Source organism: Theobroma umbraticum, unplaced genomic scaffold (assembly GCF_002168275.2).
Source record: "Theobroma umbraticum cultivar Fairchild unplaced genomic scaffold, ASM216827v3 scaffold_4.1, whole genome shotgun sequence".
Taxonomy (NCBI): Eukaryota; Viridiplantae; Streptophyta; class Magnoliopsida; order Malvales; family Malvaceae; genus Theobroma; species Theobroma umbraticum.
The window spans coordinates 7,792,805-7,812,238 of record NW_018397258.1 but is presented as its reverse complement, the minus strand read 5'-3'; the positions used below and the strand labels follow the sequence as shown (position 1 = coordinate 7,812,238).

General features: G+C 32.7%; 2 protein-coding genes across 2 annotated transcripts; one reads left to right on the top strand and one right to left on the bottom strand.

The window, feature by feature from the left end:
* The first annotated feature begins 9,046 nt into the window (after positions 1-9,046).
* On the top strand, positions 9,047-15,496 carry CPUorf7 (transcription factor bHLH155-like protein). The gene is given in 12 exon segments (XM_021424435.2): positions 9,047-9,192; positions 9,194-9,258; positions 9,925-10,095; positions 10,391-10,475; positions 10,583-10,624; positions 11,096-11,155; positions 11,844-11,963; positions 12,133-13,308; positions 13,395-13,496; positions 13,893-14,033; positions 14,360-14,485; positions 15,081-15,496. Coding segments are annotated over 12 exon segments (2,214 nt in total). The 5' UTR covers positions 9,047-9,147; the 3' UTR covers positions 15,162-15,496.
* A 108-nt stretch (positions 15,497-15,604) lies between these two features.
* LOC110413576 (1-aminocyclopropane-1-carboxylate oxidase homolog 1-like) lies at positions 15,605-17,045 on the bottom strand. The gene is made up of 3 exons (XM_021424436.1): positions 16,465-17,045; positions 16,063-16,384; positions 15,605-15,929 (listed from the first exon to the last, which is right to left on the bottom strand). The coding sequence occupies exons 1-3, from the start codon at positions 16,989-16,991 to the stop codon at positions 15,678-15,680; spliced, it is 1,101 nt and encodes a 366-aa protein (XP_021280111.1). The 5' UTR covers positions 16,992-17,045; the 3' UTR covers positions 15,605-15,677.
* Positions 17,046-19,434: the final 2,389 nt, after the last annotated feature.

The following is a 19,434-nucleotide window of genomic DNA, read 5'->3' as shown; positions in this document are numbered from 1 at the left end:
TAAATATTTATTTTTCACTAAAATTAAAAAAATTTTACTCAATTAATTTGTTACGTTAACTCTCACATATTTACGTTAAGATGTAAATTTAATTATGCCACATTATAAGTTTTTACGTCAACTGTTATAGTTTTTTGTCAAGATTTACCTATTATAATTTTGAGCATAATTATTATTATTATTATTATTATTTAAAAAATAAAATTTTATATTGTTAAAAACTTTTAGTCCAAAATATATATTAAATATTTATTTTTCACTAAAATTAATATTTTTTTTCTTAATGGACTTGTTACGTTGGCTCTTATATATTATGTTAGATTTAAAATTCAGTATTCTACTTTTATAAATTTTTACGTCATTTCTTACAGTTTTATGTTAAGACTTATCTATATCAATTTTATACTATAATTAATTTTATTCTTATTATTTTATTTAAAAATTAAAATTTATATATCGTTACATACTTTTAGCTCGATAATATAAATATAAATACTTATTTTTTATTAAAATTAGACTTTTTTACTTAATTAACTTATTACATTAACTCTCATATATTTGCGTTAAGATTTAAAATTTAGTTATTCCACCTTTATAAGTTTTTATGTCAATTCTTACAGTTTTATGTCAAAATTTATCTATAATAATTTTGAAAAATAATTATTTTTATTATTATTATTTATTTAAAAATTAAAATTTATATATTTTTAAACACATTTAGTGGAAGAGTATATATTTAAATATTTATTTTTCACTAAAATTAAAAAAATTTTACTCAATTAATTTGTTACGTTAACTCTCACATATTTACGTTAAGATGTAAAATTTAATTATGCCACATTTATAAGTTTTTACGTCAACTGTTATAGTTTTATGTCAAGATTTACCTATTATAATTTTGAGCAATAATTATTATTATTATTATTATTTATTTAAAAAATAAAATTTATATATTGTTAAAAACTTTTAGTCCAAGAATATATATTAAATATTTATTTTTCACTAAAATTATATTTTTTTTTTCTTAATGGACTTGTTACGTTGGCTTTATATATTTATGTTAAGATTTAAAATTCAGTTATTCTACTTTTATAAATTTTTACGTCAATTCTTACAGTTTTATATTAAAACTTATCTATGTCATCTTTATACTATAATTATTTTTATCTTTATTATTTTATTTAAAAATTAAAATTTATATATCGTTACATACTTTTAGCTCGATAATATAAATATAAATACTTATTTTTTATTAAAATTAGATTGTTTTACTTAATTAACTTATTACTTTAACTCTGACACATTTACGTTAATATTTAAAATTTAGTTATTCCACTTTTATAAGTTTTTAAGTCAACTATTATAGTTTTACGTTAAGATTTATTTATGTCAATTTTTAAATATAATTATTTTAATTATTATTATTTTTTATTTAAAAAATAAAATTTATATATCGTTAAACATTTTAGTCCGAGAATATATATTTAATATTTATTTATCTAAAATTATTTTTTTTTACTTAATGGACTTGTTACGTAACTCTCATACGTTTACATTAAGATTTAAAATTTAGTTATTCTACTTTTATAAATTTTTACGTCAATTCTTACAGTTTTACGTTAGGACTTATCTATGTCAATTTTATACTATAATTAATTTTATCCTTATTATTTTATTTAAAAATTAAAATTTATATATCGTTACATACTTTTAGTTCGATAATAAAAATATAAACACTTATTTTTCATTAAAATTAGATGTTTTTACTTAATTAATTTTTACGTTAACTGTCACAATTTATGTTAAGATTTAAAATTTAGTTATTCTATCTTTATAAGTTTTTATGTCAATTCTTACAGTTTTACGTCAAATTTATGTATGAAAATTTTGAGTAATAATTATTTTTATTATTATTTTTATTTAAAATTAAAATTATATATTGTTAACAATTTAGCCGAAGAATTATATTCAGATATTTGTTTTTCACTAAAATTAGAATTTTTTTTACTCAATTGACTTGTTATGTTAATTCTCACAAATTTATATTAAGATTTAAAATTTAATTATTCTACCTTTATAAGTTTTTACGTCAACTGTTACAGTTTTACGTCAAGATTTATCTATACTAATTTTGAACAATATTATTTTTATTATTATTTTGTTTATTTAAAAATAAAATTATATATCGTTAAACATTTTTAGTCGAGAAATATAATATTAAATATTTATTTTACACTAAAATTAAAATTTTTTTACTTAATGGACTTGTTACGTTAACTCTCATACATTTACGTTAGATTTAAATTTATTATCTACTTTTATAAATTTTTACGTCAATTTTTACAGTTTTACGTTAAGACTTATCTTATCAATTTATACTATAATTATTTTATCCTTATTATTTTATTTAAAAATTAAAATTTGTATATCGTTACATTCTTTTAGCTTGATAATATAAATATAAATACTTATTTTTTTATTAAAATTAGACTTTTTTACTTAATTAACTTATTACGTTAACTCTCACACATTTACGTTAATATTTAAAATTTAGTTATTTCACTTTTATAAGTTTTTACATTAATTCTTACAATTTTACGTCAAGGCTTATCTATGTCAATTTTAAACTATAATTGTTTTTATCTTTATTATTTTTATTTAAAAATTAAAACTTATATATCGTTAAATACTTTTATTCTAAGAATATAAATTTAAATATTTATTTTTTAATAAATTAAATTTTTTCCTTAATTGACTTGCTATGTTAACTCTTATACATTTATGTTAAAATTTAAAATTTAATTATTTTATCTTTATAAGTTTTACGTCAATTCTTATAATTTTACGTCAAGATTTTTCTATATCTATTTTAAACTATAATTATTTTAATCCTTATTATTCTTTATCTAAAAATTAAAATTTGTATATCGTTTTAAACACTTTTGGTCTGAAAATATAAATTTAAATATTTATTTTTCACTAAAATTAGATTTTTTTATTTAATTAATTATTTCAATTCTTATTGATTTACGTTAAGGATTTTTAATCATAACTTTTAAAAAATTTATGTCCAGGTTTTTTAATGAAAATTTTAAATTGCATATGTTTTTATTTTTATGATTATATATTTTAAATTTTGATATTTTAATTTGTTATAATGATAATGCTATTTATAATATGAAATTTCAACCAATAATAAAAGAAATGCAAATAAATGATTTTCATTAATTAAGGCATAAAAAGAGTCCATCAAAAAGAGAATTTTTTATTTACCAGTTGAATTGGTTTACCAGTTTCTTTATAAATTTTAAATCAATAGCTATAATTTAATCTCATAAATCTGATGGTTTTTACTAATTGACCTTACAGTAAGGTCAAAAATAATGACCTTACTACAGAATTTGCCTTTTTTATGAGATCTATTATGTGAGTTTGAAGTGTGGTCACTTCTAGGCGCTTAAGAGCATAACTCTAACAACACTCATGACAAGAGGATGCTGACACATGGCTATAAAAGTATCGTCAGATACTGTGCATCTATTGGTATTGAAATCATTCTGTGAAATGTGTTCAATTAATTAAATGGAATAGTTGGTTCAAAGCATAGTCTATCATGCAATTTCGGTTAATTTTAACTCGTTTTTACTAAGTGAAGGTTTATTCGGAAAACACATTCATTTATGTAATCGATTTTCAAGATTATTAAAAAAAATTATTTTAAAAATAATGGGGAATTGTTGGATATTTTCAATGATAATAAATGTAAGATAACATCCCACATTGGAAAAGAAAATGAAAATGAGTTACTTAGATAAAGAGGAGTATAAGTCCATTACAATTGGACTTTAATAGACAATGAACCATAGATGGGCTTTTTGGGCTTGGGTGGGCTTGAAATTAATTAAATTTAATATTTAATTATTTATGATGATACTTGGCTGCCAAGTGCCATGTGCAAGTACAAAAAAAATAATATATATTTTTAATTTTTTTCAACAGATAATAACGGTTGGAAACAGACAGAAATAGATTTTGTTTGAAATAAGACACAATTGTGTTTGTTGGTTAACTATTAAAAACAGAAAAATCATTTTTATTTGAAACAAACACAATTGTGTTTGTTGAAAAACTACCTCAGTTGCCTATAAATAGGTCCTCTTTTGAAACAGAAAAAACACAGAAATAATAAAAACAAAACACTCCCTCCTTTCCTTTCAAAATTCTTCAGATTTTTTTGGGTATTATTTTACTGTAGAAAATTATACAGAAGATTAAATAATCGAGTTATTCATCAATGAATGCTCAATGGATCGACTTCGTCAATGTGGAATACAGCCAATCAATGGATTTCATTGTATCCTCGAAGTTTATTGTCTGTAACTCTTTTATATACTATCAATGGGGTAAATAAAATTTAAAGATAGTGACATCGTTATACGTCTTGAAGCTATTTTAGTATTTTCTACTTCGGTTTTCCAACAGAGCGTACTATTAAACTCTTTAAGTTTGTGTTATTTTAATAATAAGTTTATAATTTGACCAAGTTCAAGCTTTGTTTTGGTGGGAAGTGCAGCAGCAGGCCGTGGTTCATGCCGGTGCAACTGGTCCTAGCTATTGTTGCTAGGCCTACTAATGAATCAGTTTGAGTGGATGTGATTTGGGCAGAAACCTTTACTAGCGGCCTTGTCTCAACAAAATTACTCATTCTGTTTTTGTTGTTGCGAAGGAATAAACTGATCCCATTAGGACGTCTTTTCTCTTCATTATTCCCTTGTATTTTATGCCCATTTCCTGCCTGCACAACTGAATAGTTACTCGTCATATCATTTGGAGGAACAGGGATGGTTAAATATGATAATATAGCACTAGCAAATGAAAAGACATTGTACAAGTGCAAGAAAAATGTTACTATTATCAGATGAGTGTTGCTGGCTCTTCTGAAATGGGAGTTGATTATTCTGCAAGCGTAGAACACCTGAGGTACCCCAACAACTTGCAGTTTGGTTTGATGTGGAAAGTTTCCAACCAAAGGGTGAACATGATTCATTCTGATACAGAAAAGTATACAACAGTGTCAGTTAAGAGAAAAGAATAAAAGAACAAAAGAACCAAACCTATATATGAGACAAATAACCAGATTTTATTTAGATTATTCATCTTTTAAAGTCTCAAGTGATATGTACGTAGAATGACAAATGCCACTAAGACCACCTTATCTTCCAAGTGTACTTTCACACGGGATTAGGCACCTAATCTTACCAGAAATATATATATTACAAGTGGTTTCCAAGCATCCTGTACCTCCCATGGTGGGTAGGAAATCAACTTTTCAGAAAAACAAAGTTAGTTTTATTCTGCAAATACAATCATCTTTGACTTTATCTGCCCAATCCTATCAATTCTGTATCACATGATAGACGACTATACTGATATGTGAACTAAAGGGTACCCTTTCCTTTGCCTGACTTTTATTACCTTCCCTATACTACTTTTTATCTTCCAATCATTGTCGTGTAGTAAAAACCTAGTGGCTAAAAGATGAACTGCATTCCAAAATAACATAAAAGGTAGTTAATTTACTGCTAGTCTTAACTTTGATTACACTTCCTCTTACGTTAAGTAATGCATTTTAATCGAAAGATGAGCTATTAGTTGATCCGTTTATCACTACGTGACTTTGCTTGTAAAATTCAGTTCAATCACACTAATCATTATCCTGCCAAACTATATGTATATATATATATATATATATATATTATACTAATACCAAAAGAGATCTTAATCACAAATGCTAATCATCATTAGATTCCCCCATCCATAGATTTATTGGGCCACCACGAGTCATAAACCGAGTTCATTTTAGAGTGAGTTGAAAAGCTAGAGAAAAATTGCAGCCTTTTTGGCACCAACTAAATATCTCTTGAATATATATTTGAATTTAGAATGTATATATATATTTGCTTATCTTTTGGTTTTATCATAAAAAATTTGTGGGAACCAATAGGTTACTTGAACCCCACATCCCAAACTCAAGTAACATTGAGTTTGAAAGAAAGGTGATGATGCTCGGGAGAGTAGGTAAAAACTCAAGTCCTAAACCTAGTTACCTCTTGTGCATGCTAAAGCAAACTTTTTAAGTAAAGCTTTTGTGTGTTTGTTGCATGCTCTGAATCCTAACAAGGATAATATTTGTTCAGGTAATGGCCACTAGGGTCACCCGGAAATCATCTGTAAACATTGCGTTTCCAATGGTCTTCCATTTTCACGCCCATCTATATTGACCTGAGAGGGGGATCAAACCGCCACTCATGACCCAAGAGACTAATGAGTCATCCTCCTAGATTGCATGTTAGTAAAAAGCTAAGCTACAAGATCTAGTTAGGATGATTGTGGTTTCCCAACCCTCTTCCAAGAAAGAAAAGCGCAAGAATAAATTATAGATGACAGAAATGATAAAAAGCAGCCCTGGAATCTACAGCTATCCAAATTGGAAAATTTATTTTAAAGGAAATGAAATAATTGTCACACCAATCTTTTTTCTCTTTGCGTTTTAATTTGCACCATTACATAGCACTTGCCTCATATGGGAAGGAATGAGAGGGAGAGAGGTGTAATGGGTTTATTCAATTAGGAGATTAGAAATAATCAAGTTTTTCAGAGACTGGGGGAATAAAGATGGAGAAGGCCATCATTCTCCTTTGTCTCTTTGCATTCATGATCCTACTTATTTTCTTTCATTATTCTTTCCTACATGAGAAAATGACCTATCATTCCTACATCACTATTCCTGCATAACCCAGTTGACTCCATTTTCTATAGATTAACATCAAAAAGCCTGGCAGACATTAATTCATCAGGCACCTAAAATCAACACCGCCCAAAAGCATTTTCAATATTTTAATTGGCATTTAAGAAGAATAAGCAACGATAATTCAGGGTCAAATTTTTGCATCATGTTCTTGGTAACTTAATGTCTTGACCAAAAACTTTTGGATGATAGCAACAATACCTAATGGTCAGCAATTTCATTGCTCTCTCTCTCTCCTTCTGTCAATGGTAAATCAAGTTATTCACGGCCATGGCCAGTAATTATAAACGACCAATAATTGAGGAAATCTCTTAATTAGCATATTTTTTAATTACCTGGATATCATCTAAGTTATAGAACCTGAAATAATCTCCTCCTTGGCTTCACTTGCCCATTTAGCTATCTACCTTATGTTATGTTGATCATATTTAATTTAAGTGTAAATAGAAATGGAAATGAATATTATATATTTAATTAAAACCAAAAGAAAACACCATTAGAATGCTAGTTTATTATTGACAAAAGGGAATTTTTTCTATTATTATTATTAAGTTATATATAAAAAATATATAGAAATGAACAAAATCATGATTACGCCTGTTAATACAACCGGTAAACTAGGTGAAATCTCTTGAATTACTTCCGACAAATTGAATCTTTTAGCCTAAAGCAACAATGCTTAGTGATTGTTTTCGATGATATTGATCACATAATCATTCTCCTTTTAACCTTCATTTGTATTTTTGTTCTTCATGGTGAGTAAGTTTTGGCCTGACTCTCTTATTTAATGTCACGAAATGGGAAATAATGAGCTTAAAAATAGGAAGAAAATGATTAGAAATCAATGGCAATAATCACTAAAGATGGCCACTGCAAAACCATATCATGGGATCCGGAGAATGATGTTGAGTTGGTGTGGTACAAGGGGCTCGAAAACTAATGAACATGTCATGAGAACAACGTTTGAACCCAAGAAAAAACCCTTTCAACCATACTATCACGATTGAATTGTTCCATCATCTCCAGATGTGAACACATTATCACAACCCATACTAACCAATTACACAAGATTAAAGTGATAATACTTAAAAAGGTCAAAAAATTGAAATAAATCGTTATTTTTTTATTATATTCGATTAAGTTTATATATTTTTATTTTGAATCAAAACTCGGAAAATACAAGATAGAGAAAGATATAGCTTGAATAGTGAGAAACAGAAGAAAAGCAAAGGTGTCACAGGTATTAGGCAATAGAATGATAGTTGGGAAAAGAAATGAGAGGGAAAAAGAAAAGGAAAAAAAATGGAATGAAAGGATAAGATGCAAAATCCTCCAAGGGGACATCATTTTGTTGGCCATAAAATGACACTAGTTAGAAAGTGTACTCAATTACCCCATTTGGTTTTTCCCCATTTCACAACTCTACATCTACACTACATGCATACCAATACCAATTTCTTCTTTCACACCAAAACAAAAGCATTAACTGTTTTAACCTAGTGGAGGGCCCTAAAATGCGCCTGGTGCGTGCAGGTCAGGTGCAGCTTATAAAGTTACGCCGCGCCCGGTTTCGTCGAGGAAGCTGCTGATCGATTAACAAGTAAAGGAGGTGGAAAGCAAAATAAAAATGTCCACAAATGTAGCACCTACCTGGGAATTGGACTTCCTTGAAAGCTGCTCTCTCCAGCCTTGATCCCTTCTTCTTCTTCTTCTTCCTTTCTGCTACAATTATCATTTGTTGATCCTCGCTATTTTTCTTTTTTTTTTTTGGGAAAAAGAAAAAAAAAGCAAATGATCTCCAACGGGTTCAACGATCCATGTCGTCGGATATAAGCTAAACCTTTCTGCACAATCTTCGTTGCTGTCCCTCTCTCTAGTTTCTCACTTTCCCTTCAACGACTCGAAACTAAGTTGTTTTCATTCTTTGTCGCGAGAACCAAAAAATATGATGGCTAAATGCAGCAACTTTAACGGAGTGTACTGCGACGAGAGTTTCGTGATTGATCTCGCAGTTCGATCTTGTAATCGGCATCTGCGGCGAAACTTTTAAAGGATCGTTTTTCCTTTTTGGTTTCCTTCTCTTGTTTGCCGAAGAGGGAATGGGAACGGATAGTCTGTTACTGGCAACGGTGGGACCGCCGATAAAACCACGAGCGGGGTTGAGGAGAAAACAGGCTGGAAGAGGCTCTTACAGAGGAAGCTAGGGGCTTTATTGCAAACAAATAAAGACTTAGTTTGGGGGGGTGATTTTGATTGAAATTTTGCTGTTTTTTAGGTGGGTGGAGTGGGGGGCCATTTTTGAACAAAATTAAAAGTTGGTTTCTTTGACGAGAGTAGAGATGGGTAGCAGTACAAGTAGCAGTGGTTTGCACCAGATACTGAGAGAATCTCTGTCTCAATACGGAGTGGAAGTACGCCGTTTTCTGGAAGCTTAAGCATCGAGCTCGAATGTAAGTAAACTTCCGTCTTTCTATCTTTTTTGTTTCTATTTTATATTTTTTATTTTTAAAGTCGATCATTGTATTTGTTTAATTGATTAATTTGCAGTGTGCTTGTTTTTAGCATAGATTACGAAAAAGCTTATGAACATGTCATCGCGTTGCCTGAGGTCACCTAGTTCGGAGTTTGGGTGCATCAGCATCTAATTATTTGGACTTTATTATCTAAGATGAAAAGGTTTTGTTAAGTTTAGTATTCCAGGTATAGGTGTCATGTTCTGAAATAGGTTGGAATGGCTTCGACCCCTGGAATTGTCATAGGATATTATTCACACCCGTTATTTTCTTCCCATCTACCCCTTTTAGTATTTAATTGCAGGCTGCCGCTTTGAGTTACTGAAATTAGCATACCTTTTTTTAGTTTTTTCTTTAATACTTTTTCTTTATAAAGAAAAAATACCAAAAATGGGCCAATACCACTTCATTAGTTCAAGGATCAGTTTTTTTCAATGGTGTTAAAATTTTTTTGGAAATATTGATATTGAGATTATCAGAAGAGAGTATAAGGAATAGTGACTCTGTTTTACCTTTAATTGTGTGGGCTAGTATGCAGGCCTTTGGTGAAAATACATTGATGTGTTTGCTTGATTGTCATTCCGGGTATTGAACTTACTGCAGGGTGCTGACTTGGGAGGATGCGTACTATGACAATCATGACCAACATGATCCTTCGGAGAATAATTGTTTCCATCATACACTAGAAAACTTGCACAGTGGATATTATTCACATGATCCCCTTGGTTTAGCTGTGGCAAAGATGTCTTATCATGTATATTCTCTAGGGGAAGGGTATGGCTCAATATTCTTCAGTTTTTGTATGTTTTTGCATTTTTATGCAGTAGTTAAAAATTATGATCCAGGATGGAAGGGTTTGAAGTTGGGGTCATGTTCCCCCCTTCAGTCTTATTGCATTTTCATTTTCTTACGTCTGCACTGATCAAACAATTTCAACTTCCAAACTCTGTTTAATTCTAATTATGATTCTGGTTATGCATAATCAAATTTCTGAATTGGAAAAGAAGTGGTTAATCAAGCATGTAGCTTGTCCAACAATTCCAATGAGTATTTATCCCTTGTTTTGCAGGATTGTTGGACAGGTGGCAGTTTCTGGAAAGCATCAGTGGATATTTGCCGATAAGCATGTTAACAGCCCCTGCTCATTGTTTGAGGTGTGGAACTTTACCAAGCAATGATAGCAAACATACTGTTTTGCAGTTGATTTTTGTTTCCATTATTCTCATACTAAATTTTCTGTCTTAATTGGCTTGAATTTCAGTTCTGTGATGGTTGGCAAAGTCAATTTGCAGCAGGGATCAGGGTATGCATGCATTTTTCCACCTCTAAATATTTCTAGTGCAAAGTATTTGAGTTGTGATGATAACCATGGTTCAACACGGAAGTCAACAATTGATTATGTTTCTCGGTCAAAGGTCAAACCTTTTTGGTAGAGCTTGTAGTTTTACTTTTTTTAAATTAGGGGATGGGGGATTTGAACCTTGCTCTTTAGGGGGATCATGCACCAACCAACGAGTCAAATACTCGGGGTGCTGGTAGAGCTGTTTCTCTGAATGAAGGCGTTTTGTTGTGCTTCACTTTCACAGGGCTAGTTTATTTGGCCTCAGCATAAAGTGAATAAAAGTTTTATTTTTCTTTATTTTTCTCCTGGACAGTTTGGAAGTAGATGCACTTCATAATGTTGTCTAAAACTATTTTTTACCTAGAGCTTCTTTTCCTTTGTTATATATATGGTTATTCTGTTAATAGAAGTACTTTTCATTTCTCCTTGTAGACCATTGCTGTTGTTGCTGTTGTTCCACATGGAGTTGTGCAGCTTGGCTCCTTAAATAAAGTAAGATGAGTTCCAATTGTTTTGGTGCATTTCTACTTTATGGATGCTTGTCAATGTATTTACATTGAGTTGATGTTTGTGCAACTTTATTTGGGGTTCTGGAATGGATATCTTGAACCTTCTAAAATTTTTGTTTTATATGAATGTATCGGGCTTGCTTGAAAGATGTTATCTACTTTTGAAGCAGCATCAATAACGTAGTTGGCCTTTTTTTTTTGTTAAGTAGTTGGTTTTTGAAAATATTAATTCTTGTGTGGCTTTGTCCTTGTAATTTTGATACATTTTCTGCAGTATTTCTGTTACCGGTTGAATTCTTTGCTTCTCTGAATTCTCAACTCTATACGTTTATTTTGGATGGACTACACTGGAAATTATGGATTAGAAACGTTCATGATTTAATTTGTTAAAGGCATTTTTGACATGGTAAAGAGTTATTATGTCTTAATAAGGCGGCATATTTATAATTTAATTTCAGTTTTTTGGTTTGAGACATTTCATATGCTTCAGGTATTTAATTAGGCTCTAGTAGATTTTCGACTTGATTATATGTAATACTCAGAACTATGAAGCCTTCTCCAGATTTGACATTTATTATCATTGGTAATAGTGTGTTGTTGCTTGCTGTAGTTTTTAAAGCTCATAGTCTATACTGCATTTATGTCTAGTTTTATTTATTTGAATGGAGCAGGTATTTGAGGATGTGAAGCTACTAAGTCACATCAGAGATGTTTTTTTTGCTCTTCAAGATTCTTCTGTAGGGCATTTTGCCAGTCCAATAGAATATAGCATGAAGAGTTCATTATTTCAGGTATAAATCTCTCTCTCTCTCTCTCTCTCTCTGTGCATGTCAGCATGTGCGAATGCACCTCACACAAAATTACATGTGTATGTATTAATAAGGCCTTGTTGTAATTTCCCTCTCTTTGGCCCAGAAATATATTTTATGGTAATAATATTTTTTTATCTTCATTTTGCAGCTAGATTTACCTACAAAACTTTTAGATTCAGATGGTATTCCTTTAGATAAAACTGTAGATGAGCAAGGGCCGGATGCTTTGTTGCCTGAGTTTTCACATCCCAGGAAGTACAGTGATAGATTGTTTGTTCTTCCACTGTCCAATAATCATCCCAAAGGGGCAGTGGAAGTGGAAAATAAGCATGAAGGACTTGAACTATTCTCAGCAAGAAATGATGAGAGTGCTAAATTACTGACACCAAGATCCAATGTTTCCAATTTGGAGCATCAAAATCAGTTAGGGAGGATTTTGATAAACAATGGGGTATGGAAAGGGGAGAATAGTGGATGGAAAAATTCAAGTTTGGTACCAGAAAATGTCTATGCGAACAATCCTGTTGGCTGCAGGGAACGGTATGGAGTTGATCATGCATACTTCTCCTCAAACTTCCTTCACTCTGCACATTGTGATACCGTTAAGTCGAGTAGTTTGAGTTCTTATCCAAATGAGGTGTTGGATATGCCTGAATCTTCAGACATGAAATTTCAAAAAGACTTAAAGAAGTTGGGGAATCAAAATGATATAAGTCACTTGGACCCGATGAACACTTCCTTGAAGTTTTCTGCTGGATGTGAGCTTTATGAAGCACTGGGACCAGCTTTTATCAGAAAGAGTATCTATGCTGATTGGCAGGCAGAGAATATGGAGGCTGGAGGTAATATCGAAATGCCAGAGGGAATGAGCAGCAGCCAGTTGACTTTTGAATCTGGTTCAGAGAATCTCCTAGAAGCAGTAGTGGCAAATATTTGCCGTAGTGGTAGTGATATCAAAACTAAAAGATCATCTTGCAGATCAGCACCATCATTGTTGACAACTGGAAATACACCAGTGCCTTCAAGCCAAACGAAGCATACCATTAATTCAGCAGGTTATTCAATTAACCAGTCCTCTCTTGTGGAAGATAACGGACAGCACTGCCTGAATTCATCAGAGATATGTGGTGCAATGTCTTCCAAAGGATTTTCTTCTACTTGCCCCAGCAATTGCAGTGAGCAGTTTGAGAGGTCTTCAGAGCCAGCTAAGAACAACAAAAAGAGGGCTAGACCTGGTGAAAATCCCAGGCCAAGGCCAAGGGACAGACAACTTATTCAAGATCGTATTAAGGAGCTAAGGGAGCTTGTGCCCAATGGAGCAAAGGTAAGTTTCTTGCGGTAGGATTCTGATGGTTAATGTTTCTGTCCTTACATATGTCAATCTGCTAAAATTTCAAGAAAAATCTTCAGTGCAGTATTGATTCATTGCTGGAGCGCACAATCAAGCACATGGTCTTTCTGCAAGGCATCACTAAGCATGCTGACAAGCTCAGTAAATGTGCTGAATCAAAGGTAAAGGCCCAGGCAGTTTGCTAGTAAATAATCTTTCCTTTTTTGGCTCAGTAAATTCAATCCTGAGAGGATCTCCATGATATGTTCAAGTGTTGGGGCATATGAATTAAATGATCTCATTTAAGTTTTATTGGAATTTTCTTTATTGGGGTTGCACTTGTGAGGCTTGTCAGACATATTTGTATAGATTGTTGTCATTTTTCATGAAACGGCAACATAATTACTGAACAGTAGCTGATATCAAGTGGTCACAATTTTTCAAGCCCCTATTACTGCAAAAAATGTTTGAATTTACTGTTGATGTAGAATTAGTTGGACATGGCGGAAACACTGACCAATGGTGAGAGCGTACCACGTTTTGTTCTGTCAGTTTATATCTTATTGCTGAATTTTTAGATTCATCACAAGGGAGCTGGCATTCTTGGCTCATCCAATTATGAACAAGGTTCGAGCTGGGCAGTGGAAGTGGGAAGCCATCTAAAAGTTTGCTCAATAGTAGTGGAGAATACAAACAAAAATGGGCAGATGCTTGTAGAGGTGTGTACAGATTCTGTGTAGGTTCATGAGAATTGTTCCTGTTGATATCATTATGGTTTTTGTTTGCTAAGTTTAGGATTTCATTGGTAGGTTGCCTGCTTAGTGTAGGTCTGATAAGGTAGTTTTTTACATTATTTCACTGCTATCAGAAATATAAAATATGTTAGAAATTAAAAAGAATTAAGTATATAAGAAATGGGAAAGTCTGAAAATATGACAACCAAGGATCATGCTAGCTTTAATACAGACAAATTTTTGACTTTACAATTGACTCTTTGATTTTTGTTTCCTCGTTGTGTTAAAAGTATTTTAGTTGATCCATGCAGATGTTGTGTGAGGAGTGTAGTCATTTTCTTGAAATAGCAGAGGCGATCAGAAGCTTGGGCCTGACAATCTTAAAAGGGGTTACAGAAGCACACGGTGAGAAGACTTGGATATGTTTTGTGGTTGAGGTAGTATTTCTTCTCCATGATGAATTATCTGGCATATTAGGCAATAAATCCACATATGAATTATTGCCCTTTTGTAGTACCATTTTGACATCTCAATTTCCGTCTTTAATAGTTAATATTTGCTAGCCACAATATTAAAGCATTTCTTGCTAATTTGTAAGTATTCAAAGTTCCATCACCTACATGCTGGATGCTGAAGATAAATGTCGAAATTGCATGCACTGATGGAAGCAATTATGTCAACAAAAAAACTGCATAACAAGGGAACATTGTTCAGCATCTTGTGAAGTGTTGTGTCATTGTTGTCTTTGCATTTTAAACAAAAAGCAATTGTCTTTGCATTTGAGGCTGTAATCCGTGTGTACCATCAGTTTAGTGCCTGCCCTAAACATACTCATAGGATGCTAATAGAAAATGTCAATGTTTTTCTTTTGGTATGTATGAAATTTATACGTTGACTCAATTATAAGGTATACCTCCTAAACCCCATGCATGTATGAACTCCATTTTTAAGTGCCAAATAATTCAATTTTTTAATCCTCTTTGAATTTTGTTTCTCTTTTCTAAGCTAATTTCCCATTCTGAACCATTGCAGGGACAGAACAATAGAGTTATGCATAGAATGGATATCTTATGGTCGCTTGTCCAAATTTTGCAATCCCAGGCTACAAACTAGCAGCAATGGCTTGTTACCTCTTGGAAGCAGTCATCTTGGCTCCTATGTAAAATATTGTGAGTGGTTTGCGATTTGATTGGCTGAATGGTGTTTGCTTCTTGTCTTTGTCTCCCTGTCCCCTAAAAAATATTTAAGGTAGGGGAAACGGAGACAAAGCATTGCTTAAGAAACATTTTGTGAAGAGTTTTTTGCATCTGTTCCTCATAGTGTGTGGGAAATACCATCTATTGATTTCTTCCCTCCTTTCCCAGTTTACATTAGACATCATGAGTTATTTGTAAGTGGTGATAATATTCCAATCTGGGGTGCATTAGTTGGATATTTTCTATCTGAAACTGCTACAAGCTTTGGTTCTGTACTTATTAACATGTATAGTTTAAAACTTGCTATTAAAGGAACCATCGCACATGAGAAAGAAAAAATTGGACATCAAAAAACATCATTAGCTAAATTACAGACTACTTTATATTAATGCTTCGCAAAATGATGATCTTGTAATATCATTACATCATAAGGTTATTGCAATTTAAAATGAGGAAGGCTTGAGTTTCCATCCAGACCTTTGGACCTGAAATAGGCCATATATTCGGTGACATGAGTTTCTCGGTATATGGGTGGATTATTTTGTGTCAGAAGCTCTTTTATTGGTGCATATGGTTTAAACTTATTTGCTGTGCTTGGATAGAAAAAGCACGCAACTGATGCCCTGGGTACTTGTCCTGCTAGCACCCTGTGCTCCACGCTTCTGAATTTGTCATTTGTGATGAGCTAGTAAAGGGAGAAAAGAGAACCCTAAATTGTCATTCCAGTCGAGGGGAAAAAAGGTGCTTGCATGTATACATGCGTGTTTTTGCATCTCTGTTATGTATAAAAATCAAATGTAGTGATAATAAGGCTATACCTGAATGAAGTCGCCAATGTTTATTACAAAAGCGCCTGGTAGAGAAGGAACATCAACCCAGTTTTTTTGATGAAAAACTTGGAGGCCTCTGACATTTTCTTGAAGGAGAATGGTCAGGAAAGATGGGTCTGAATGCTTGGCTGCACCCAGCGTTAAGTCTGGCTCAGGGCAAGCTGGGTAGTAATGGCACACCAGTGACTCAGTTTCCATGCATCCTGTGCTGGCAAGGTAGTCACTGTGAAGCCCCAAAGCCTCCGATAGCAGTTCGAATAGTGTCTTTCTAAGCTTCCTCATGTGTTTTATGTATTCACTTACAGCTTCCCTGCGAAAGTGATTCAAAAATTTTCAGAGTTTGCATCTGTACTTACACACTTGGTTCTTACATTGCATTTTTCATAATACCTGCACACTGGAGGAAAAAATTCGGGGTCTAGTTGGCCATCATGGAAATCAAACGCTATTGAATCCCTCCAACTGGCAGCTCCTTTGTTTACAAGGAGATTTCCATTGCAGAAATACCTAACAGGTTGCTTATAATCCCGGGAGTACCATTCCATCTTCACTTCCTTTGGTTGCTCATGGAATTGGCGTACACCTTCCAGCATTTTATCCATAATGCAAAGAGGAACTCCATGGTTAACCACTTGAAAAAAACCCCATGTTTCTGATGCCGCCACAGTTCCATCCAATATCTCCTTCCGTCGGCTACCTTGAAAGCCTTCCATATCTATCACTGGAACTCGGAAACCAACTGTACCAGTACCACTAGCATTTGGTATTTGCAGGCTTTCCAGGGGATGGATGAAGAACTTGGGAATCTTGATAGCGCCAGAGTCAACGAGTCCTTTAACCCCGGCTTTAGTCTCATCGAAGTCTTTCACTTCCTTGGCTCTGTCATAACTTGAACCCTCTTCAGAAATCACTTCCATGTCAACAAATATCGGCCGGAAATTACTGAGTGAAACCAAAGTGCAAATTTTAGCTCTTGGTTGTGACCATTTAGGCAGGAAAAAAGAGTGCAAAGATGCTTATTTGAACGAATTGAATGGCGTCTAAAAGGAGCATTGGTTGTGACTCGTGACCATTCATGCATGGAAAGGGTACAAAGATGCTTGGTTGAATGAATGACTAACTGAAAATGGTTAGAACAAATTCCTTTGAGCTTTGATATAGTATTATATTAAAAAAAATGTAGCAAGGAAATGTGTAGTTGAAAAAGACCAAACTCAGCACGATGCCAAAAGTCTCCTTGAGAATCACCATCTTGATACGTTACTACACAGCTTTCATAGGCACAGATTAAACAAATATCTTTTCCTCTGATTGTGTGGCCTTTTCATGTATCACGACTATACCCAAAGCAGAAACACTTTCCTTAGAAGGGAAAAAACGAAACAGGGAAGATGAAGGAGAAAATGGCATTTTTATCTTGATGGGGAAATATTCTTCAAAATCCAGCCAGGCATAACATATAGTCGAACTTGATTGTACAAGCAAACAATTTTTTTACACAAATTGATATAGGCCTCAGCAAGTGAGCATCTTACAGAAAAGATAACATAAATAAAAAGATAAAGAGGGAGAATAGAATGGTCCAAGCCTGACTTACTATTGAGAATTGAGATTAAATTTGATTCAAGGCAGGCATATAAAATCGATGGCATTCAAGATACTATGGTGGATGAGTTGAGTACCAAACGACATTATAGGCTAAAGCCTAAATGAGTTGAACTTGGCCTTTTGCGCTTGGAAGTGGGAATAAATGTTATGAAGATCAGTAGCACAAAACAATAATTAAGTAGCAGCTGTAAGTTTTTATTGGTTTAATTTCAGTTACAAAGTATTTCATTCCTTTTTCCTTTTTTTAATTGTTCATGTCTGTTTCACCGACCATAAATTGTTTAGAGGTTCATAATTTTTGCATACAAATTGAAAATAGGAACATATATAGGGATGGGTAGTTGCTTAGGAGAAATATATGTTAAAGCAGCAATAAAAAGCTTGACAAGTTGAGGGCTACATGGCACCAACCACCAGGATAAATCAAAGCCAACAAAACAAAATTAAGTAGAGTAGTGTATAAAATTAAAATACAAAGACCTTCTTCACATCAATATGACTGCAAAAGGGTCAACAATTACATCAGATCATAAGTTGCTTTTACTTTTAGTTCAAAGTCGAACAAATTTGCGTTCTTTAATTTTGTACCATTATGCAGTTTATTACATCATAGAGAACAACATGAACTCCTTCTCTTCACCATTACATCATAGAAGTAATGGTGAATCCTATGTGCCTGGTCCCTGTAACATGCTAGAAATGTTAGAAAATAGTGTATTTCAAAAAGTTCAAACATCCCACATTGTCAAGATGCATAAGAGGTGAATGCCTTATATATGAAAATAGACTAGGTTCACATGCACACAAAATCGGGCTAGACTTTGAGAAATTTTAGATTTCCTTCCCTGCGCGTGAATATATACGTAAATTGTGCCCAAGTGAATTTTTATACCTTGGCATTAATTTTTTTAAAGTTTTTAGCCTTGATTGAATCATATTCAAACTCTACTTAGCTTACCTAGTTTTGCCCCAACGTTTATCTGACTAAGTTTTACAATAGACACCTAACTCAGTATACAAGTTGACCAGGTTTTTCTCTAACTCCCTAAGTCTTTTTCTCAACTCCCTAATCTGGTTCAACGTTCACCTTACTCCATGCCTATAAAAATAGCCTCACACCTTCACTCTTAACACACACCAAAGCCTTTCATCTTCTAAGCTTTGCTTATCTTCTTTGCCTCCTTACTTCTATACTTGGGTTCTTTCTCTGTTTATGCTATTCCTATCATCCCTTAATAGTTTGTGCAAACTAATAAAGAAGGGTCTATTGAATCTTGGAGGATAACCGCTACAGTCCTTTTGCACCGAGTTTCATATTTTGAAGGGGCAAAAATTATCCTTAAGGACAGTGATACCACGCCTCATACTTCTTCTTACTATTTTTACTTATTTTATTTTATATTCTTTGTTTTCCTTAATATTTTCTAACTATCTTAAGGATAATGGATTCCCACGTTGATAATGTTGCTACCACTATTCCTACTGTTGCCTCAAACCTTACAACCACCATCACTGTCAATGGTTCAACCATGGATCCCATTGCGTTGACCGTTCCTCCTATGCCTTCAGCTTCATATGCCAAACCATTTTCAGATATTTTCAAAATAGAAGTCTTTGATGGCCAAAACTTCAAAAGGTGGCAAGAGAGGATTTTTTCAATCCTTGATGTTCATGTGGTGGCTTTTGCGCTAACTGATTCCAAGCCAGATGATGTCAAGATGTTGGAACCATGGATGCACGCAAATAAGGTAT

Excerpts from the sequence above, each read along its gene's own strand:
- LOC110413576 (XM_021424436.1), bottom strand. The coding sequence starts at position 16,991 with ATGGAAGTGATTTCTGAAGAGGGTTCAAGTTATGACAGAGCCAAGGAA. Across the intron at positions 16,385-16,464 it reads TTTTTTCCTCCAGTGTGCAG|GGAAGCTGTAAGTGAATACA; the intron begins GTATTATGAAAA and ends TCACTTTCGCAG. Across the intron at positions 15,930-16,062 it reads ACATTGGCGACTTCATTCAG|CTCATCACAAATGACAAATT; the intron begins GTATAGCCTTAT and ends TCCCTTTACTAG.